General features: G+C 40.6%; 1 protein-coding gene across 1 annotated transcript in view; it reads right to left on the minus strand.

Annotated features, from left to right (window-relative positions):
* Positions 1–1866: 1866 nt before the first annotated feature.
* Positions 1867–24507, minus strand: part of ppp2r5b (protein phosphatase 2, regulatory subunit B', beta) — a 50016-nt gene continuing 27375 nt past the window's right edge. Inside the window, exons 4-13 of the mRNA XM_008286858.1 lie at positions 23116–23208; positions 22555–22685; positions 21454–21513; positions 16339–16447; positions 11814–11867; positions 10210–10260; positions 9989–10108; positions 9618–9745; positions 8635–8736; positions 1867–6866 (exon numbers count right to left, since the gene is read on the minus strand). Coding sequence (XP_008285080.1) covers positions 6644–6866; positions 8635–8736; positions 9618–9745; positions 9989–10108; positions 10210–10260; positions 11814–11867; positions 16339–16447; positions 21454–21513; positions 22555–22685; positions 23116–23208 — 1071 coding nt within the window. The 3' untranslated portion in view covers positions 1867–6643. The remainder of the gene's footprint in view (positions 6867–8634; positions 8737–9617; positions 9746–9988; positions 10109–10209; positions 10261–11813; positions 11868–16338; positions 16448–21453; positions 21514–22554; positions 22686–23115; positions 23209–24507) is intronic.

The following is a 24507-nucleotide window of genomic DNA, read 5'->3' on the forward strand; positions in this document are numbered from 1 at the left end:
GCGCACTCAGCAGATCTGACTCTGGAGTGAGGTAACTCTACATGCAAAGTTGTTTTTCTTTCCTCTGAAGCAGAATCAAACGTTAGCTCCTGAACGCGATTCGAGAAATCGACTTAATTTGCGTACAAACAACTTAAACTGCCCTGACAGGATGAGCTCGACTTCTGCACGAGGTTTTAAATCCGAAGAAACACAGATGGAGGAACGCTGAGATGAAAAATACTCCTGAGGGAACATCATGATACTTTTTAGAGGCTATAAAACCAAACTAATTATGTTGTAAAATAGCTCCAGAACCTAATAGTTCCTTTTTTTTTCTTTTTACTGTTAAATCCCTGCTTTACTGTCCAGATAATGAAACGTCTCACCTTTCTCAGCTGAAGATCCTGCAGAGGTTGGAGCTGCTGGACTCTCTGCGTCTGTCTGCGAGCGGACGGTCCGGTGAATGGAACCAATCTGTTCCTTGTTGTTGTTTTTAGAAGGCCATTAGGGCGGACGGACACTCTGACATCATCGCAATTACAATGAAATACCATTAGAGACCCCAAAGCCAGAAATAATGGAGACTCCCTGGAAAATACTGATGCTTGTCTATGTTTTGTTAACCTCAGCCTGTATCTCTGTGAGCGAGCCAGGCGCTGGGAGCAGATTTAATCCGACTCTAGTCTGACTAGAGGAGTGGCACCAGAGATACTGAACTCTGTGTGGATGGGACTTTAAAACCCCTCAAACCACAGAACCGCACATGTGTTTTTAGGAGTAATTTCAAAATAAAGCGATTAAATTAGTGTGAACTTTCTGGTGATGTTTTGGCTCATTTATCAAATCTAGCTGAAGCTTTACATCAGATGGAAATAGTTTAACTAACTGTGCTGCTTTAGGTGTAATATTGGTTTCCATTTATTGGTACTTCCTACTGCAACACATAATTTATTTCATCATGACATAATTAAATAACTACAAACAGATTTTGTGTTGTTTTTTGTGATGGATTCCACAATTCACGCAACTTTCAAGAGTCTAATTTTGACACTTTATGCAAATTAATGGGGATTAAAGGTGGAGTCAGTGATTCTAGTTCAATATTTTGGGGAAAAATCAGTTCTTTGTACACAGCGCTGCCGGTGTAAATGGGAAAACCACACACCGTATGATATGCTAAGTGGTTAAATACGTCAACTAATCTTTCCAATGAATCGCAGACTCAACCTTTAATAGCTGCCTGAAATAAGAAAAGTCTAAAACTGTTTATCTGGCAGGTAGCTGACAAAAAAAAAAAAGATTCTAGCAGGAAGATAAAAACATGCAAACACACAGCTAGCATGTGCTACTGGAGGTATCCATCATATTTAGAGATTAAAGCTGCATCCGTGGATTTTCTTTTTTTGGTTAACTAATGAGTAGCAGAACAAACAACAATGTATACCTCTACCAGTAAATATAATAAAAATCTGTCTGGTAGCCACAAAACAACATTAGCATTCACATGTAGCTGCTTTACAGGCCACCTGATGAACTAAAACCCTCTTTTAGCTCTGTTTTGGTCTCCACCAACCCCTGAGGAAAAAACATTTGATTACTTAGCTCCGAAAAGTTGCACCAAGTTCAACAGGATGGTAATATTTGTTGTGGTGTTTGAAAGATAGTGTGAAGTGGGTCGACGACAACAAAGAGAAACCAAAACAATGAACTAAAAGGCGGGAAAAAAAGCTACATAAGGCTAAACTGCAGACTATTTGAGAGTTTAGTGCAGCTTTAATTAATGTAACCTGCACTATTTAGGATGGAAACACCAGTGAGAGAAATTGGAAGTGAAATCCCAGAGACACAGCAGATGACACAAAAAACCAGCCCAGACTCCCAGAGTGTTTTCTCAAAGTGAAGTTTCATTTTTAGCACATAGTTTTTTTTCTCCATTCTACACCCCCCTGTAATGTTACGTACAGTAGTAAGCCTCTCTACATTCAAACCCCCCCACCGCTGTGTTGGTCCCCAAAATATACATCTTCTTCTTCTTCTTCTGCATCGTCTTTATCATCTTCTCTAGGTTTTTTTTTTTTCTTCAACACAACAAACACAGACCATTGGGCAGACAGTGCAAATCTAGAAATTCAGTGAAATTGCTACGTAATGCGGTTGTAGGTTTCGGTAACATTATATTCTGTTGCTCTGACTTATTGCCATTCTATCGTGTCTAACTCTTTTCTTTCCTCTGTCTTTCTCCTCCTCTGTTTTTCTAACTTTACGGGCTGTTTTCATCGCTCACGTCGCCCCTCCGCCTTAAAGCAATTTTGTTCCATCTTGGCCTCGCGGATCGGCCCCGAAAGCAGCGTTTGATGGCCGTCCGAGTTCAAACCGGGGCCCTCGACCGACACTCTCTCCTCTCTCGCTTCCTGCGCAGGAGCACTTCTAGACCGGATGACAGAATTCTGGAGTTGAGGAATGTTAATTCTAAAAACCGTGGGAGCTGGGGTTTTAACAATCCCCCCCCGAGTCAGCTGACCGACTGACAATAACAATCAAGAGGGTTCGTGAGGAAGCTAGCCAAAACGAAAAAAATCATAAACGTGCTTTTATGACAGCGAGGTCAAGTTTGGTGTCTTTTGTGGTTTTTTTGAGCGTCGCGCGCCTGAATCACAGCAAAGGTTTGAAATCCGAGCTAATAAGAAGTTGTTTTTATCTGCTCAGGGTGCAGCCAGATGGTGTTGGCGGGTTCAGATTTTGAGGTAAAGCTGCGAAAACAACTAATCTGTGAACATGTTCTGTGGTTTCCTTGAACGTGAAATACTGCATCGCACATCTCGTGTTGTATGCAGAAACAGGAGAGAAATACAAGAATTCTGCCTGGAATGTGAAAAAAGTGTCGGCAAAAGAAATTTTTGATCATATTGCAATTATTTTGACAGACATGGGGTTTTTTTGAAGGGTCATTTTAAAAAATTTTTACTAAAAAAAACATAAAACTGATGATTCGTAGGCGTCGTTGCATATCTGTAGCACCACAATGCTTCGTGTATAATCGTATTTTACTTCAATCTCTTATCTAAAAATTGCCACTCCTGAGATTTGGGTATTATATTTTGCCATATTACAAATTAAACAAAATTTTTGATTAATTTTTCCGCCTTAGTGGGTATACGTGGGTGTTGTGGCTCCTTAGTAGGTCCTAAAATCAATCAAAGACAATTATTTAGCGGTCTTTTAAAGTAGGCAGGGGTTTGTTTTTTGTTTTTTGGCATCATTGGGCAAAAATTCTACAACAACCTTTCAACAAATTGTAATTCAATTGGTTGGCGATCAAGGTCTTTTCACGCAGATCAGAAATTCCAAATAGGTGATGCATTCAGGTGACCAGAGGACTTTACCTCAGCAGCACAGGGGTTTAAATCAAGACAATAGTGACTTTTAACTTGACTATTTCTGCACATTTAAATCATGTGCAGCGTGTCCACTTGATAAGTTTTTGTTTTTGCCTTTTGCAGATTCCTGCCTACTGCAGCTTTAAAGCATTTGGGTTTCTGAGGTGAAGCACTAAACACAACATTGCAGCTTTTCTTTGGATTTTTTCTGCACTTTTCCTGTGAAAAAACTAGAAGAAAACGCCTCCTCAGACTTCTAGAAATCTCAATTTTGGTAGGAAAAGGTAATCAGCTTAACTCAGGTTGCCATTTCTAGCATTTTCAGCAGCTTTAACTCACAGTCTTTATCAGCCAATTGAGTTTGTTGAATATCTATGGTGACGGTTGCATTCCAAACACCTCGAACTACTTTATATACTGCAGTCCATCCATCTGTAGGACACCTGAGCAGCTTCAGAACCTGATGTAGACAGAAAAACAGAGTAACTGGACATTTAACGGGAGGTTTCTTACTTCTGTGGTCAGCTCTGAGAATATTTGTGAGTTGCATCCTGGATGTTTGCAAATGAAAAGAAGCTTAGGTGCAGAACAGATTCAGAAAAACGTGGAACTTTAGGAAACACAAATCAAATGGATTTCAAAACCTCGTCGATTCAGGCGCGATTTGAAGTGAGTGTCTAGAAAAAAACTGCAGGTCTGACGGGGTTTTACTTTGAATGTTTGGTTACGAAGCAGCTGACAGGTAGCTCTGCGTCTCTAAAAAAAACTAAAAACAATCAATTCCAGTTTTTTTTTTTTTTTCGTTTTTTGTTTTTAACGATACATTCGGATTCAAAACCCTGTCCCTCAGGAAGGAGAGAAGGAGAGAGAGAGAAAAAGAAGCAAAGAGATAACTGTCCTCTCTCGTTCTCTTGTCGCTCCGTCTACGCTCACATCTCCGACACACTCACGCACTCGCGCACAAACACACATACACAACCTGACCGTCGTCTTCAAATAAGGTTACATTTCCTGATCGAATAGAAAATAAATAGCATCAGTATCAGTTTTCCACAAAATGAACAAGATCATACAAAAACCAAGAAAATAAACAACGTAATTACAAAGCAAAAAAAAAAAAATCATTTCTCATCAAATCATTTTACACAGAAGGTACCTTTAAGACAATGTGAATATCAAGGACGCAACAGGAGTAAAAACAAGAGTGGGAGGTAAACATTTTGAGCGTGACGCCCACTTCCTGTTTAGCCCCCTAAAAACACACAGATTATCCTGAAAGAATGAAAATATTGCTAAAATAATTTTTTTCAGTTTTTTTCCCCCGCCCCTCTCTCTTTATCCCATCGCTCTATCGTAATGATCAGACAAGAATAAACAGATTTTTTTTTTTGTTGTTGTTGGTTCACGCCAAAGAAAGTTGTCATGGTTACCATCTAGCAGCGTCGGGTCCGCCGAGACCCTCAGACGCTCCGGGTTCAGAAATCCAACTGGATTACGGTGTTTTTTTTCCTTTTTGGTTTGAGACACTTGTGGTGCGTTTCATTCGTTTTTCTGTCATGTCAGTGTCGGGTGGAGTCTACTAGCGGGCGTGGTGGTACAGTTGGAGGTTCTAAAATACAAAATCGGAATTGGAAGCAAATTTGACAAACTAAAAAAAAAAAAGTCCTCGCTAAAGGTACCCTGTGGAACTTTTGACTGACAAAAGCGCGACAGAACAAATGTTTTTTTTTTTTTCATGAGCGGGTCCCAGTTTTGTTCCACTGATCAACAGTTGGTGGCGACAGAGTGCAAAGAAGAAGAAGACGGCTAGCTAGCAAACACGGATGTAAACAACGCAGGTTTGAAAACAATCAAGTGTTTCGTGAGGAAGAAAATGTGTTCAACACAATTCACCTGTCAGGCCTCTAGAATACCCACAATGCATTTCTGGTGAGTAACACTGAATGTAAACATAACTGTGTTTGCAAAACAAAAAAAACTCAACAGGGCACCTTTAAAACATACTCATGACCTTTAAATGTGGAATGTTTGGGGATTTTTTTTCTTTTTTTTACTTTTATGAAATACCCCTTTAAGATACACCCGGCCACACCACAAATATCCAAAATTTCAAAATAAAAGAAAAACAGCCACCGCCAATCCAGTTCATTCCTCCCCTCTTTAAGGTCTGTTAAAGGGGAATTCTGCTGAATTTCAGCACTCACATTATGGCCTCGTACATTTAACATGTGATGTGAATTCAGAATTCGAGTCGGCCTTCCCCTTTATGGTATCTGCTACACTAGTGTTTTTCCCATAATACACTACAGAAATATCCAGAGACATATGTATATATATATAAAAACATTATCATCATCATCATCATCGTCAGTAGTACTTAGAGTAGAGTAGAGTAGTAGTAGTAGAGTAACAAGTAAGAAGAAGGAACATTATTGTACTTTATATCAGTATCATCATCTTCATCAGAGGTTATTTAACCTTAAGGGACTTTAGGCTCGTCCTTTGGTGGAACCCGGCAGATTGGGAGAGGAGTTAGAACCAGCTGTGTGTGTGTGTCTGTTTATGTGTGTGTTTTATTTGGTGCATCAATCAGTTGTTGGTGTTTGCGTGACCTGGATACACTCTGTAGCTCTGTCTTCTGGTATTTACAGTAAATATGTACCTGTGTGTGTGTGTATGTGTGTGTGTGTGTGTGGTGGTTTGTTTGTGTGTCTGGTCTGTTCGGACAAAGTTTCGGGACGTCTGCGTGAAGCTGCTTCTTTGGTTTATTAATGTATTGTGCTATCCACGCATGAAACAAGCATCTGGGACCATAAGATGAACACAAAAGCCTCAGTACAGACTGTAACTCGACTGACGTGTTAAACTTGGTTTGTGTTGCACCAGAAGAGACGTTTTTGATCTCCTATTTTGCGGCTGATTTGAAGCAGGCCAGCTACCGATTTTTAGGCACTGACCTGCAGTTGAATAAACCAGCTGGTAGTTAAAATAACAGTCTGCACTTGTGGACGATGTTCATCTTCTGATCCGCAACATGATGTGTGTACAGCAAGACAGAGAAGCAGCTTCACACAGAAGGAAGGTACAGATTTGAACTTGGATCACAGAGTTTGCGCCTTTTTACAAAAAGCTGCCGCCTCCGTGGTGCAAGATGAGAATAAACAGTGGATTTGTTTTGTACCTTTTTCTGCCTCCCAACGCTTTAACCGTCACGTCTTCTCCCCGTCCCCCCCCACCTCCCCCCCCAAACCCTCCCGCGTTATCCCATCTCTGCGGAGCGGCACCTAGGTGGCGCTCTCCCCGGAGGAGGCCCCGCTGGGTTTGGGCTCGGGCTGGTCGGAGTGAGCCGTCTGCGGGGACGAAGGGGTCAGCGGGTCCCCTCTCTCGCCTCGCTCCTGGAGGTTGCGCTGGTTCCTGGCCGCCTCTGTGAGCATCTGCATCCGGCGCTCCTGGTGCTCCTCCAGGCCTCGCCACAGCTCCGCACGCTCCCGTTCTCGCTTGAGCTCCCTGGAGTCAGAAGGAAAGGAAAGAGAAAGGAGAAGATAGAAAGGGAATGGATGGAGTCCCACAGAAGAAAGGCAAAGCTGCTAATCCTAATGAGAGCACTTCTTTGCAGGTTTTATTAACTGAAAACAGGAACTGCATGAACGTCTCCAGTCAGTCTCTCAGTGAGCAGCAGCAGCATGTCTACCTACAGTCTGCAGGAAGAGCATTGGTACATATTTGTGGGTGTTTTTAGGTACGTTGTCAGTCACTCTGCCCACACCACCAAATCTGTGCTGCACGACCAAAACCCTCACCAACCTGATCTGCAAGTCCACAGAGTAGACGGAGAAAATGCACAGAAATACTGCAGCATGGATAAACACACAAACCCTCCTGCAGCTATAAATTGGTTCATTTCTGCTTGTGTGTGGCCTAATCAATGATACACTGCATAAGCACCCAAGAACTTTTAGTGCCAGGAACTAAATTCAAGGAAGTAAAAGTTTCCTTCAGATTATTGGTTGGGAGCAAAAACTAAGTTCTGTGAAATGTTTTTGGCTGAATTTTGAGAATGTCATGTGTTTGTACGCCTGGTCTCTGAATCATTTGGATCTGCTTGAGAAAACTGAGTCCTCACCAAACTTCATGACCGTGGAAGTGATATTTTGGAGCTGTTATTGAAATGGATTCTCGGGCCAGACACGTTTTTTTGTGGGTGGGAATTCTAAAATTTCCAGGTCAAGAAATGCATCAAATTTTCAAGACTTTGTGTAAATATGACACAGAACTTAGCTTTGGGTCCCAAATAACAAATAAGTAAACTGTGGAGCAACACCATTATCTAATATGACGCCTGTTATCTGCTTTTGTACAGTTTAGCACAGAAACTATTCCACTAATGAATGAAAAAGCTATTTTCACACATCATTTTTGCGCTACAATAAACTGTTCCACTCCAGTCCAGCAGGTGGCAGTAATGCAGAAGACTGTGCAACAACATTGTCACCATATAGAGCGAGAAAGAGTTGACACGACAGCAACAGTAAATATGAAGGAGATTCAATCTGTTGATTATAATTTACTTTGCAAACAGAGTCATTAACTCATCGCTGGAAAAGAGACAAGTCGTAGCAGCAAATCAGATTTAAAACATATGAAATATTAACGTACGCAAACAGATTTGTACAGAAACTAAACATGAGATGACTGAGATGAATTGGCTAAAATAAAATGTTGTGAATTCTCAACCGGCTGCGACATCGAATCCCCTGGAGCTTCAGAAAGTACTGCCTCACAGAGAAGAGATTTTTAGGGGTTGAAATGATTTTCCCGAAACTTAATTAGAGCCTGATCCCTGAAGTGGAATCGCACTGAGTTCCTCCAAAGGTTTCTAGTCCATGGGGAAAGTCAGAGCAGTGGAAACATCAGCTCCAGAGGTGTTGGTCATGCTAAGCTAAGCTAAAAACACATGACAACTTTTATGTAAGCCTGTTATTTCGCCGATAGAAAAAGAATGTTATCAAAATGCTAAACCAGCCCTCTATATCTTATTTCCTAATCTGCTATCTTGAGTTTGAACCGGGCCGATGAACGACTGGAATCATGACGTGATCCGCCATCAAGAGATGACCTAAGCGATACATACTTACGACGTGAAATATGAAGCGAGGGATAATGGAACAAATACCGCCTAGAACATGACATAAGACGACTTCTATTCCTTCCTCTTGTTGTCACTGTCGTATCCAGTGACACAAACACACACACAAGGACGGTGAGTCATACGCACTTCTGTTTCTCCACTTTGTAGGAGGCAGTGAGGTCATCAAACAGTTTGCTGTTCATCTCCATGAAGGTCTTCAGCACGTTGTAGATCAGAGACACGATGGTCCTGCGGGGAAAAAACGGCGAGATTAGGGATCTGGCTGAACACCTGCTCCACGGGAGACTCACAACATGGAGGTTAGAGGAGGAGTTTGGGGGAGATTTGTGGACTGGTCAACGTATCTGTTTCCCAAATTGGTCAGTTTCTAGCAGCCAAAGTCAAGTAATCCCCACAAGTACTCACAGTAGTGGAAAGTAATCAAGTACATTTACTTTGCTACACTGGATTTATGTGACCCTATCTTCTCCTCAGTCCAAGATTGTCCTAAACAACCCTTCACATACAGGAAGTTGACCCATGAAGGTATACTTTCTACAGCTAGTTTCACTGGAATGAAACACCCGAATGCATCTTCTACCACTGACTACAAGCACAAGGCACAAGAATGAATGAACAGCAATCGACACATGAGTAATTTAGGGGTTTAAAGTACCAATTATTTTGATTAGTTGATTCATTTGCTGATTAAAATATGAGAATTGCCATTTCAATTTCCTCAAGCCTGAGGTGATCTCCACATTTCTCATTCTGAGGCACCCACTGTTTAAAGCCTAAGCAGCAACTAGGAAGCTGGAATGATTTACTGGCATTTTTGCTTCACATATTAAAACAGCGGCTGTAATTTTCTTCTGGCTGACAAATTAATTAAACGAATAATTCTTTTAGCGTCTATCAGATAAGTTGAGAAACATGTCGATCTTCCAAAACTTCCTTGAAAGGTCTTCCTCGAGTGTTTTCAGGTATTTTGGTGAAGCTGCCAGTTTGGATAAACGACCGTAAAGCTGCTTTGTCCTGAATATCTCACGTTCTGGCTGAACTAAAGACCAGAATACGAACAAAAGCTAAAAGATAAAGTTATAAATGTAGTTAGTTTGTGTTGCACTGACTGGTTCCAGTGCTCCTTGGAGACTCTGTAGAGGGTGGCGAACACCAGCGGCAGGATGACTTGACAGTTCTCCTCGATCAGACTGAGGATGTATTCGTTGTTCCAGAAGTAAAGAGCCCGCTCCGCTACCTGAAACACATGCAGAGCGAAGAGTTGTCAAACACATTATCTTCATTAGACTGTTGTCTGTAAACTGACTTATGCCTAAAGTCTCATTGAGCAGTTGTTTTACAGTCTATATTAAATCGGTAGCTAATCAGATTACTGTAATCACATTTCTTTTAATCCTGTCTACTCCCAAACAGTTCTAATCTGGCCGTGAGTGACTTGTGTAACGTTTTTTTTTCCCCCACGATGATACTGTTTTATCACCTGGAAGTGAGGGCTGGAGATACAGGCTGCTATCTGTTTGAAGAGCGGCTCCTGGACCCGGATGAACTGAGACGGCTCTATCACATCCAGAATCTCCTCGATCTCACCCAGGAACATCACCTGAACACACAAACAGAAACGACACAACGCTCTCAGCAATGCTTGTCGAAGAGAAGTCTGGCTGCAGAGAAACTTCACTGGCTTTTTATCATCATCATCACCTCTTTCTGCGTGCAGGTTTTTGGCCAGTACTTGAGCAGCCCTCTGATGATCTGCAGAGCAAGTATGAAAACACATTAATACAAATAAACACTGTAGCGATTAGCTCAGCAGGGTAGCTGGCCGGCGTCCACTGCTACTATCTCCATTAAAGTCATACTCTGGTTTTTGCATTAAGGAATATGCCATCAAGTCTTATTTTTACTGAATAAAGAAGTAGGTTATCGCAAGTGCTCTAATTCAGCCACTTAACTGATGGGTTTACATTGTGAACTACTTAGAGGAGTAACGCTGATTGTAAAGCTTGATACTCAAGCGACTGGCGGAAATATTAATGGATACCTTTACTCAGAAAAGTAGTCGCTCAGATCTGGGAACACGTTGGCATCTTTATCATTATTAAAAGACATAAAAACATGCCTGTTCAGACCCTCAGAGAGCTTTTTTCAGGGCTAAAAACAATAGGCTAACTAGCTTCTATGCTAAAAGTGGAAGCAAATGGGCTAGACTTAGTAGTTTTTGTTCCTAAAGTGAAAGCGAGAAAACTTGACAAAATAGATTTTATGCTTCAAATGAAAGCTCGAAAACTGGACTAAGTAGTTTTTATGCTGAAAGTGTAATCTGGAAAACCAGGCTAACAAGCTGCTATGTTGAAAGTGGAAGCCAACAAGCTACACTTGCTAGTTTTATGCTAATAATGGAAGTTGGGAATCCAAGATAACTAGCTTTAATGCTTAAAATGAAAGTTAGAAACTAGGATAACCAGCTTTCATGCTTAAAGGGAAGGCTAGAAAATAAGGCTAACTACCGTTATACTAAAAGTGAATGCTAAAAACAATAGGCTAACTAGCTTCTATGCTATAAGTGGAAGCCAACAAGAAAAACTAGTAGTTTCAATGCCTAAAGTGAAAGCTAGAAAACTAAGTTTACTAGCTTTTATGTTTGAATATAGGCTAGAAACCCAGGCTAACTAGCTTCTATGCTGAAAGTGGAAGCCAATGAGCAATATTAATTAGCTAAATGGTGGCAGTTGAAGTTAGGAATCCAAGCTAACTAGGTTTTATGCTTAAAACGAAAGCTAGAAAGCTGGACTGATGAGCGTTTATGCTGAAACTGAATGCTAGACAATTAAGCTAACAATTTTTATTCTTAAAGTCAAAGCTAAACACAGTAGACTAACTAGCTTTTATGCTAAAAGTCAAAGCCAACAAGCTAGACTTAGTAGTTTTTATGCCTAAAGTGAAAGCTAGAAACCTAGACTAGGTATCTTTTACACAAAAAAATGATAGCTAGTAAAGAGCTTTTATAAGTAGTATAACTAAATAACTAACTTGATAAAACTAACTTTTACATTTAAAGTACAAACTAGAAAGGCCAACAAGCTAAAATAAGCAGTTTTTCTGCTTAATGTGAGCGTTTAGTGAAGATTTTGTTGAATATTGTGGGTGAGTTCTGACTTTTTGCACAATACAAATGGCAAGATGGCCGTCGTTCACAGCAAATTCAAAAAGAAAACAACAAATCGACACTGAGACTTCTTTTAAATTTGATTATTTTGTTTGTTGTAGCGAGTAGGTGCAGCATGATGATGGAAAAGTGGTCTTACATATTCAGTCACTGTAGCATCTTTCTCCATGAACTGCACCACACAGTAGGCCAGCTGTAAGGACAGAACAGACCAGGTTACACACTCACAAACACACACTTTTTCTCAAGCTGTCAAGGAGACAAGGGGGATCTTAGCACTTATCCCTCAGGATTACACACTGCTAAGGATCGGAAAGACAAGTTTTCCAAGTGTGTGTGTGTGTATGTCTACTACTACATCAGCTCTTGTCTCCTCTTATATGAGCTGCAATCATTTCCTATTATCCTGAGAGCGAGTGTGTGTGTGTGTGAGTGCGTGTGTGTGTTTTGCGGTTGCCCTCTCCACCCAGGCCGGTTGCCGTGGCGAGTGGGCACCGTGGCGACGGAGACTGTGTGTGCGTGTGTTTACTTCGGAAGGAGTGATGTCACACACATGAAGTCCCTTAAGGGCAATGTGAGATAGAGTTTAGACCTCCTGTCTCTGCCTCGCTGTCGCCCCTCTTTTGTCCTATTTATACCTTTGAATTGTTCACATCATTACTGCGTTATGAATAAAAGTTCAAGTTTTATGTTTCAGACAAATGAGGCGGTGCGCTGTCTTTTGTTGGTTCTTTCTTTGTCTCACTGTTGACCTCCGCTGTCTGCCTCCTAATCTGTCTGGCATCAACATCATACTCTCTCATCTATTCTACCAATTTTCTGCCTCTTTCCTTTTCCCTTCTTACGAGGCATCTTTCTTGTTTGTCTTCTCCTCTCGCTCCATCACGAACTTTTTCACAGCAACGAAGCGCAACGAAGGAGGCAGCGGAGGCTAAAAAAAGGGACCGTTGAAAGCAGGGATGTTAAGCTCAAATATAAAGAAAAGCAGGAAAAAGAGGGGGATTAAAATAAAGGTGCTGAGCGGTCAAACTATTTAAAGCATTAGCGAGGCATTAGAGGAATCGCCTGGGGTAAATATGATGTTGGCTTCTGTTGTCAGGTCGGGCTTTGTGGGTGCAGGAGGCCATTGTTAGGCTAAGGATTATGGGCACTGTAGTCTTTTTTTAAAAGGGTTTTAAGGATTCTACCTACATTGAGCCGTCATGGTGACAGGTCTATTTTCAGAGTTGAAATCCTTCTGAAGATTTCTAATGTTTGCCTCTTATCTGTGTATTTGTTAGTGAAAGTCAGCAAGGCTGGTTAACTTGTTCTTATACTTTAAGTGAAAGTTTTAAAAAAAAAATTAAAATTAAAAAACAAATAGACTAGCTAGATTTTATCCTTAAAGTGAAAGCTGGATAATTAGGCTAACTGGCTTTTATGCTTGAAGTGAAAGCTAGAAAATTAGACTAACTAGCTTCTACGATAGTTTTTCAACTGAAAGTGGAAGCTAGGAAGACAAGCTAACTAGCTTTCACGCTGAACATGGAAACAAGTAGCTAGGCTAACTAGCTTTCACCCTGAAAGTGGAAACAAGTAGCTAGGCTAACTAGCTTTATGCTTTAAGTGAAAGCTAAAAAACTAGAATAACCAGCTTCTATGCTGAAAGTGAACACCAACAAGTTAGACTTAATAATGTTTATGCTGAAAGTCAAAGCTAGAAAACTAGGCTAACTAGCTTCTATGCTAGTCTTTGTTAAAACTGGAAACTGGGAAGCAGCTAGGTATTTAGGCTAACTACTTTTTAAGAGTGAAAGTTACTTGACTTGGCTAACATTAGCATTAAATACCATTACATGTTACTATTCATAATTTTTTATTTCAACACTTGCTAAGTGATATGCAGGTCCTGCATTTTCGTTAGCAGCACTCTGTGTCAGATTTGGCAACGACTTTTATTGGAAAGCCGCTAACACCTCCTTGAAAAGTCTTTAAATATCCTTAGATGACACCAAAAATGAATTACAATATTCATGGCGTTATATGTGTTATTTGCACCCTGCCTACTGTCAGCCAGTCCTTACATTTGTTTGGTTGTCTCTTTATCTCATTGCACACATAAACCGTATTTAGAACAGTTGCATTCCCAATAAAGTTGTTCTCATTTACATATTTTTCTGTTTAAGTATAAGATTGGGACTGAAATGCAGCCCATTAAGACTACATGTTAACCAGCAGTCACTTAATGGTCCTAAAACCCAGATTTCATAACTGCAATGTGGTCTGACAAAACCGCTATTAATAAAATTAAAGTGCTGCTGTGATTTCAGCTGTACTCACATGAAAAATTATCACTTGGAGAGAAAGCAACAGAATGTCTTTCATATTTTTTCTTTCACACAGCAGGAATGAAGTAAAACCCTGTGATACCAAGTGATAACACAGCAATAAGTGCATGAGAAGGATAAAATTCTAATTAAACAGTCAAATTAAATTGTTTCAGTTAAATTAAAGAAGGAAATAATACAGAGAAGTGACTGGTCACACATGAAATGCTCTCTGCAGAGAGCAGAAACACAAAAAGTGGAAAGTGAACCCTCATGCTTACAGGACAGAGCTGATGATTCTCCTGTACGGGAAATAGCAAAGGTTCGTTTGAAAACTCACTGGATTTGTCGATAGATGCATTTTGGGGAAGGGAAAAATGTCTAAAGGGTTGTGAAAAGTTACTAAATCTAGCAGCAAAGTTGCTAAATGACTAAATAATGCTCCTTATGTTACCCAGTGATCATGACATGAACTCAGTAATGTGCAACAGCGAAATTAGCAGCAATAAACTTCTTGCTCCTGAAGCTGCAGGGCCACTTAAACAGATACCACACCAATCAAATGCAATTGCTTTGAAAACTAGACTAACTAGCTTTTATGCTGAAAGCTAAAGCTATAAAATGCTCTGCGTAGTACTCTCTGATCACGACAGAAAATCACTAGTGTGCAATGGCCAATTAGCAGCAATTAAAACGATTGTCCCTGAAGCTGCATGGCCACTTTAAGTCCCCACAGAGATGTTGCATCAATCAAATTACAGCACTAATACTATCTGTCTAAACCAAAAAATGACTCCTCCTGGATTACATTAGGCTACTGAACAGTAGTCCAATGTATCGGGCGTTTAAACCACATAAAAATAAACTTTTATTCCTCCTGTTTAGTAATCACAGCTGTGGCCCAGTAAGTACACAAATTAAAACAAGCACCAAGGGTATATTTACTGGACTCTCAGAAAAGATTGATTTTAATCTCAGTTTGACTTTAGAAAACGTGATTGCAGTGCAATTGCTTTTTGGAAAACTGTGATTACTTGAACCATGTCGTGGGCTGCACACTATAGCTCGAACATCTGCTATTTCAATTCGGCGACACAAATGTGAAACCCTTCACAGGCTACAGGAAGGATGATTCTAATGTATTTCACAGTGTTGAGAGAAAAAAACCTCTGAGATGATTAAAAGATTCTGCTGCGATATTGTATCTTGATATTCGCGTCCAGAAGTGGGTCAGGCCTGCGCAGCCGCACCTACTGGGCGCAGAGCTGCCGTCCGCGAGCGCCGGCTCTCCTGTGACCCTGTCAAACCGAGTGTGTGTTTGAGTGTGTGAATAATGTATGCGTGTGAACCACAGGGAGAGGGATGGGGAGAAATGTAGGGCACGGTGATGCTGAGACACACACACACATGCACACACACTCGCGTCAAAACCAGTTTGCGGAGAACAAACTGTACCTTCTGCCTAAGCAAATAATGTGTGGCACAAATAAAACGCACAGGCATGCACACGCACAATAGACTGGCTGCCATCTGTGTCATCAAATATTATTATAACCCAAACACACACACATTCACACACACCAAAGAAACCAACACACACTCTGAATGTAACACTGAGGTGAGCGCATCTCCCTGCAGTATTATCTGCGACTCAACTCTGCCTCCTAGTGGCACGTTTGACACATTGCCGAAACCACCAAATTAACATCTGACTCTCTTCTTCCAGGGTTTTATCCTCATACGGGCATATATCGAAGCCAAATGTTTGTATACATGCCGCTAACTGTTGCACAAAACCCCAGAGGCGGATCAACTTTTGACAGGAGATTACAGTGACAGCTAGAATCAAACACAAGCCACGGGGTACAGTAAAGGAGCCTGAAGATAAACCGCAATCCATTGTGATTCCATGATAGTCGGAGGATTATCTACCTAGAGTAAAGGCTAGGAGCTCGCCTCCATTTGAGGGTTCATTTGATAGTTTTAGTTCAGATCTAAATATAGTTGCTTTTATACTCTAATACAGAAAGGTGCTTGAAAAACGGTGGAAGCGAGGAAAACTGCCTTCAAAAATCGCTCATGAACACGCGTGAAAGAGTTGTAAGGAACACCAGACAATCGAATACATATCTCTCCTCTGCATGCGGATGTAAATATGGCATCAAAGAACATAAAAAACAAAAGCGTGTTGCCGCTGTGTGATTGTGCCGTTACATAAAACATAAATGGGTGTCAAAATCTGTTTTTCATGCCAAAAAGATATCCAAGGAAACCAGTAGCAGCGGTAACCTTTCTAAAAACAGCTTAATATGTAAACAAAGGAAAATAAACGGTAGCGTGCGTAGGTTTATCACTGACCTGTGCGTGGAAGATGGAAAGGGACTTTGCCGTGTGTAGCGGGATGAGAACCCGAACCAGGAACTGCTTGTGTTCGGCCTTCAGAGGCAGGGCGAAGCCATTTATGATGCTGGAGGAGAGCAAATAAGAAGACAGGTAAAGAAGGAGTCGTGTTTGTTTTCTTCAAGGCAAAGAACAAGGTGATTGTTTTTCTACACCTGTAATCTGTCAAAACACCAGAAAAGAGACTATTAATTTGGCTGCATCTAATCAGGCAGTAAATTCAGCTCCAGGTAAAGGTGATGTCACTTAGAACTCCTGGATGTCACAATGGAGCATCTCAGACCTTTCACTTTTGTTTACAACCAGAAGGAACCAAGCAAAAATAACCCAGTCACAACAAATAGCCCACACTACCATTGTAAAATACTCTGAATGGCCGTAGCAAGTTGTTGTCAATTGTATTTCTGTTCCACTATGAGTCTATGACACACAGCAGACACACACATGGGCCATCACGGTGAAGCCAGTCTGACTCATCGTAGGGTACCAGTGGGTATAAATCCGATATTTCTGCCATGCATTTCACGCTGCTTTTTCCTCCCCTTCTGCTATCTGCATGTTGCTGTTTTCCAAATTCCCCCTACTACAGGAAACAGCAAAAATAACCCCCGACCAGCAGCCTAAACACTCAGAATGGGAGGAATGCTTGGTTCGTTTAAAACAATTCCCTGTGAGACTACTTTGCAGGGGCACTGTTGCTGCATCCTGGGCTCAGCACTACCTGAGATGATTGTCATTGATTGAAAGACGTACAAAGAAGCCAGAGAGTTCTTTCCCTTATAGAAGAATGATTATGAGATGCATTCAGATGCATTTTAAAGTCTGGCTAAAGCAATACTGCCCTGAAATGGACATACGCAGTCCTTCAGTGTAAACAGATGGTCCGAGCAGAAAAGGCATAACGGAGTCGAAGAGGTGAGCAGAAAAACAGCAGTAGAAGCTCTCACACTGAGCTGAAATGAAGCAAGTGCACATAAATTAGACAACTAACATAAATACTTCTGGTTTTTAAAATAATTTGGTTTCAAGGCACTGACTTAATGCTTCAGGCTACATTTTTGCTGCTGTGGTTCTAAACGCCAACAGTTTCAAAGGGAGGGACTCACATGCACACACAGCTGGACTGAAAACATCAGATTACGACACACACAGAGGGAGTGTGACCTCATTTCCTGCTGAGGATGTTTACATGGCAGACAGTTGTTTGCTGCTACATAAACACTATATGTATATTTAAAATCTTGCATAGTGCACCTTTAATATTTTAAAAGTTTGGTTTCACTACAACAATTAATCTGTTTGTAAATCTGAAATAACAAAGTTCATCACAGTTTTACAAATTTCAAGTCAACAAAATGAAAAAGTTCAACTAACAATGACACAAAATAGAGAAAAGCAACAAAATTCTCATATTTGAGAAGCTAGAAGATGTGAATATTTGCCATTTTTACTTGATAAGTGCCTTAAATTGATTATCTAAACAGCTCGATCAATCATTTGAATCAATTTTAATCCAGATCAGCAACTGAGACGATTATAGAATATGACATTAGGCCTGTCACAATATTAGACTTTCGAGTTCTCTGTAGAAAATCTGAAAACTTTATTGCACTCAAAACACAACTGTAGGCAGTCTGTAACCATAACTGTCCTGTATGTTGTTTCTGTGTTGGAGTGTCAACCGGACAGGTACTTTTTCTGGCTTATTTACAATATTGTTATTATCACAAATCAATATTTTGCAGTTATCCTCAATGCCTGTACATTGCAACACCCTCTGTATAAGAATAAACCTCTTAAGGCTCCAGGAAGAAAGCTGCACCATCTCATAGCTACACCTCTATTAAATCTATTGCACCATTAACATACTTAGAGTAATAATGAAACTCTCTGTGGTGATGTTGGTGTTTTGACTCAGCAGGAAAGTCATATTTATCTACATGCAAACATCATGTGCTTCTTTAAAACCTCATGTGTGCTTGCTGGTCTGTGTGGTGGAGTCTATTCTCGTCCACTTCCAAGTGACTGGACAAATGCGTGGTCTGCTCTGCTCGCTGCTGCACTGACCGACAAAGTATGAGCAGCAGAAGAGTGGGAACTAAACTTGGAAAAGTGTGACACTTATTTCGCCGTTTGTCAAGTTCACGCAGACGACTTATCCGCTTGTATCAGTCTACCTGTCCGTCCGCCTTCATTTCTAATTGCATCATCGTCTGTTTAACAGAACATTCCTTCAATAATAGCTCCCTCCTGCTGTTCCTCTAATCTCCCTCTCACCCTTTTTTTTTCTCAATACCTCTGTCTCCTTCCTCTCTCTCTCTGATTTCCAGTACAGTGCATCCTCTCTCGCCCTTCCCTCTCGGTGTGTGGGAGGAGCTATAAATACCTCTGTTACCACCAACATGAATACAAACCTCTCTCTCCTCTCCTGCTCTCCCTCCTTCCTCCACTTCTGACTCACTGTTCAGTCACTCTCACCCCCCACCCACCCACCCTCCATCGCCATGTATCCCACCATGCCTCCCTCTTTTCTCACCTTGGATTCATCCTCTCCCTCACCTTGCTCTTTGAAGCCACTGTCCATTTTTTTAGTGTATCAGGTGAAATGGTGGGTTAGAAGGAGCGGTTTAGTTTTTATGAATCCGTCAAGGGTTCAAACAAAAAAAGAACCTCAAACGTCCTTATATCTCTTGGAATATATTCCTCTTTTCAACTCTCTTCCAAGTATAACATCAGACAATAAGAGACAAAGACTTTACATTTTGGCTGCCAAAACATCCCGGAGAGAAATTCATGTTTATTGATTCTAATGCTGCTTTTTTTTGTTTTATGACTTCTCATTTTTCTATCTTCTTTCTTCCATTTCTCCATGGCTCTGTCACTTCAAACTATGTAGTCCACCATATAGTGTATTCACCATTTTCCAGTGCTCCCTGAACGCCAAGGTATAATTTTACACCCTAAATAGTGACCCAAAGTATCGACAAAGTAGTGTAGAGGCAACGGACAAGCAATATGTACCATCATGCATTGCGTCGAAGGAGACAGACAAGAGAGCCAACTGAGGATTGGTCATTATTTTATAGTGATAATGTGTATTTTCTATGAAATATATCTTTTCTTTAGGTGTAGCTTGAGGAAATGACAACAGGCAGGAGTTATGGTGCAAAAATATCGAAATAAAAGGATAATTCCCATTGATATGTTAAATGGAGGCAGAGCAGTGTACCACAACACAAATGAAAAGAAAGAAAAAAGTTGTTTTTATGTGTTAATTTTGGAAAATATGCATAGCACAATATAAATCTCTATCATTGATCTTTGTTTATGTACTGTAACACAAGTATGTCAGTGTTGCTAATCATGTCGTGTATTTGCTAATTTCTTAGTTTGAAACTTCAAAGAAGAAAGTAAAGAGTAATAATTCCCTATAATGTGTTGTATGTCTTATATGGGACTTTAAGTTAAAGGGGGAAAAAAATCAAAGAAAGACAAACAATGAAGAGCAAATCCACATTTGTTTTTTTATGGTTGCTTTAGCTAACAGGAGCTAGCTAACAAAGCTAACACTGGCTCTCTCCTCAGTGCTCCATATTCACAAGGCCAGCCGAGCTAATTAGCACGTTTATGTACCGCTCAATCAAATAAAGTGCTCCAGCTTTAGTGGTGCTGGTAGACATGTTTTTTTTTTCCAATTCTTTCCCTCCTTTCCCAGTCGGTGTGATTAGCTAAAGACCCGCTCAGCGCTTAAGACAAAGACACGAGGTTGACGACTTCTTCTTCTGCACAACAAGCTGTTTTAACATTTAATAGCTGGGCTTGACATGTATTGCAGATATCTATAATTAAATTCTTCCCAGTGAAAAAGAACATTTCAGACATCAACACTGTCATTCTTCCTTGGATAAAAAATGAGCCATTCAAGTGTTGGTGTTTCTAATTACAGATATCTACAAGTCAGGTGCAGTTGAATTATGACTTCCAGATAACTGCGGTTTAATTGGTTTAATCCTCGATTCGGCATGTCAACATTGTCCCTTCAGGATGTCTTTAATTAAGATTAAACAAGTCAGAATGATGCTGTAGATATCTTGAACCAGACCTCTCAAACTGAAATTCTGCCCAGTCAAAACATAGTTACAGACGTCTTGAACTAGAGTTTTGAATCGGCTAAATAACATTGCAGATATATGTAGCTATGAGGTGAGGCTGGCTTGTTCTTGTAAATATACTATCGCAACCATAATCACACATGACAGGCCGTTTTACCACCATGACAAGGCAGCCTGAGGACGAGCTTCTAGTAAATTTGTGTCACGAGTGTTTCATGAAAGAGGATCTTGTTCTCCACAACTTCCTTGCTCTTTCGCCTTTACCACAGCAGCAACCACTTGACATGCGAACACTGTGAAAATGCTTTACTGGGCTGGTATTCAATGGGAAGCTTTGCATGATCGGCATCATCAGTTCAGACTGGTCACAATACTTGTGACAGGCAGAGATCTCTAACTGGAAGTCTTGAATGAAAATCCTAACTAGCCACTACAACTAATCAAAACGATGCTGTGATTTTAATTCTGCAAACTCATCCTTCCAAAATGTTCAAGTACGCCTTTTACATTTCGCAGATGTAGCAAAACACATTGTTCTCACTTCATTTCTGTCTTCATCATGTTTTTCCTCAGAGACAAACCAAGAAACTTCTGAGTCATATTTCATTTATGTCTTTAACCCCCTCCTTGTTTCTTCCACCCCTCACCCCCCCATTACTCATTTCCCAGCCTCCTTTATTCCCATTTCTCACACCGTCAGGCTGTGCACCCCGACTTGTGTTTACCTGATAAGGTGATAAATGAAAATGCGCATTGTTTTATGTGTTGAAGCGGCGGTTCTGCGTCGTAACCATTTTTCGCAGTTGTGTAATTCGCTGCCGCCAGCTGTCTCACGAAAAAGGAACAGCTGGCCAAGTATAGTATGTGTGTGTGGGTGTGGGTGTCTGTTTTATCAGTTTTAGTCCTAATGGATTCTTCAGTCCTTGATGTACTTAAGTGGGAAAGTAGGATCCAAACAAACCTGCCGAGGATTTCCAGCAACTCCGCGACTCCGTTGAAGTGCTCAGTTTCATATATGAACCTAAAGATCAGAAACACACACAAGCAGAACATGAAATTACACATTTTTAGTGTAATTCAAGTGTAAAAGCAGCTGTAGAAAGAGCGCAACGTATCCTGTTATCTTCTTGTAAAATGCCTGATGCATGTGTACAATTCATTGGTATTCATGACTTTTCTGAAGAACTGATCAATATCATGACGAACCATGTGTGAAATGCACCTCTTAGCATCACCTCGCTAACATCATCATCAGTTAAGGAGATGCTTATACTGCGTCTTTTTGGCTGTCGGAGATAATGAAACCGGTTGACTGAGACAGAAACAGAGATCGTTGCAGCATCACAGCTCAGGAATTATAATCCATGTTATAGTGTGATTATAATCCCAGTCATGTGCGACAACCTAACAACAGGTTTAAGACGGTCTCGCTAACTTTCAACCAAATCGTTTCAGGAACTTCTAAGGAAGTGCGATGCAGAGTGAAAGCAAAAGTTCTTTAAGCTTATTCCTCTCTGCCTTTATGCTGCATTTAAAGCCCTGTAAACATGAGGGCAAATTAGAATCAGATCAATAACACTCTTAAGGTTCTCAAGCTAGCAGTCCAATTAAAAAGCACCAACAACAACAATGAACACGTATCCTGACAATGCACCACCGGTCATTTTAGGCTCTAAATCAATCACAGTGTTTCCGTATCATCATTTAATTGCAATTCACGTCATGTGCAATATTTCATTTTCATCTCGTTTTTAAGGTGCTATATTCATTTTTTTTAATCTTATGTGATATTATCTCATCAGCTCCATATGATTTACAGTATTATTTTTTATTATTCAATCTTTTTAAGCCCTTATGTGATATCTTTTAGTTTTTTTCTGAGCAATATTTGCCATTTTATTTAATCCTATCTTATCTTATTTCAGCAAAAATTTGTTTTGAAAAAAGCCTGCTGGTGCTCGTGTTCCTCTTCCTGCCGAAGCCCTTTGTTCGTTGGCTAATGATTGATTTATTGCTATACATAGCTCCCTTTAAATCCTGTGCATCGGTTTGCAGGATGTACCTGAGGAAGATGTTGTTGATCTGTTTGCGGATGTAGGCTCGGAGGCCCAGTAGTTTTCCATAGACACGGTGCAGGATGGTCTTTAGGTACTCCCTCTCCCTGGGGTCCTCGCTGTCGAACAGCTCCAGCAGCTACACACACACACGCACACACGCGAGGTAATTACACAAATACGTTATGTAATGCAGCACCTGTGAGCGCCGCGTTCATCCTCCGACTTCCTCACTCACGCGAAACCAACCTGAGCTGTTTTCAATCTTAATAATATGTCTGCTTTGTGAGAGTATTTCATGATCACAGAATTATATTTTTAAAACACACAGAAAAATGACTAACAGTGTATTAAACATACAAAAATGTACAAGAACAACTGAGAGATCTTTAAGTAAATTTTTCATATGTGAACTCAGAAACCTCAGATTGAGGAGCACAAAATAGGTTGAGCAATGTTTCAAAGAAGAGCTTCATTTATTTATACCTTTCTATTTATCAGGGTTTTAGACGAAGCCTCCCTGGGCTTTTGGATTTGACATTTCCAGGAGGGGAAGAGGAGAGGATTACCTGCAAGACGAACTTCTGGTCGACGTAGCGTTTGGCCATGGAGGGCTGGAAGTCTGGGCTCTCCAGGAAACGCAGAAAGAACTCGTACACCAGCTAACAGAGGCACAAAGAGCAAAAAATCAGTTAGCCTGTATGTTTGTCTCTGAAGGTTTAGTTTGACATTTTAGGAACCATTTGTTTTCTTGCTGGGAGTTAAATGATTCCTAGAATTCAAACTCTGCTCACACACAAATGTCTTAATGCTAAATGTAATGCTAAGCTAAGGAGACAAGCTGCAGCCTGTAGCCTCCTACTGACCAGACAGATAAACAGCAGCATCAATCTTCTCATCCCACACTTGGCCTGAAAGCCTATTTTTCAAAATGTCAAATTGTTTTTCCAAAGCTGCTTTAGGCAACACAGCATGATGATCGCTCCAAATAGCAGCGAGGGACGACTCTACCTGCTCCCTGCGCTGAATGCTCGGGTCTACAGAGCGTAATTCTTCACATCAAAAGATACAAACTGAGAGAAAAAGAGAAAACGACTTCGTTTCATGAGACATCTTGGACTTCACACTCCGCACAAATTTTGACTCATCTCTCCCAGAAGTGAGTGTACACCACGCCCCAAATGTCATCGACTCTATTTAGGAGTTTGTCTTCGCTACGACTTCATTTTGTGATTCAGGCTGACAAAAGTGACAACTCATTGTAACGCAATCTCACACCAGAATGTGTAACTGCAGCGCTGGTTCACAGAGACCAGAAACCTATTTGTTTCACAAGAGAAGCTGTAAAGTTGTGTAATGCCGGCGCTTTATTTGGTCTTTTCTTTTCTATTGGTCTGCGTCATGTGACTATTGAGTTTCTGTGTCACGTGACTCACAAGTTTCACCGTACATGTAAAAGGACCAATTAAGTTCACATAACGAAGGAGGCATAAGTCACAGGGCTTTTACCTTTGAGTCCCAAATGGTCCCATTGGTTAGCAGCGTTTTCATTCACTGTTTACTTACGTTTTATGTCGGACCTGTTTGGTTTTGTTTACAAAGCTACTTCGTTAGATTTAGAAAAAGATGGTGGAGTAACTTAAAATACATCCGCTCAAACACCTACGAGATGATGTTTAATTTTGTTTTCAGCTGCTGTTTTCTCTCACTGTTTTTTTTAACTTTCATTTTCAGTTCCTGTTTTCTGACATCTTCAGTCGATGTTTGCTGTTGTTTGCGCTACAAATCTACTCTGTTAGCTTCAGGAAAAGGTCATGGTTTGAGTTAAAATACGCCGCGAAAACACTATTCAATCACTGTTTTCTATCACCATTTTTGTCACAGTATATTTCTATTTCACAGCCGATGTTTTATCAGTGCTGTCTTTACTGTTTACTTTTGATTTCTGTCATTGTTTGCTG

This window comes from Stegastes partitus, unplaced genomic scaffold, assembly GCF_000690725.1.
Source record: "Stegastes partitus isolate 25-593 unplaced genomic scaffold, Stegastes_partitus-1.0.2 Scaffold474, whole genome shotgun sequence".
In the NCBI taxonomy this organism is placed as follows: Eukaryota; Metazoa; Chordata; class Actinopteri; family Pomacentridae; genus Stegastes; species Stegastes partitus.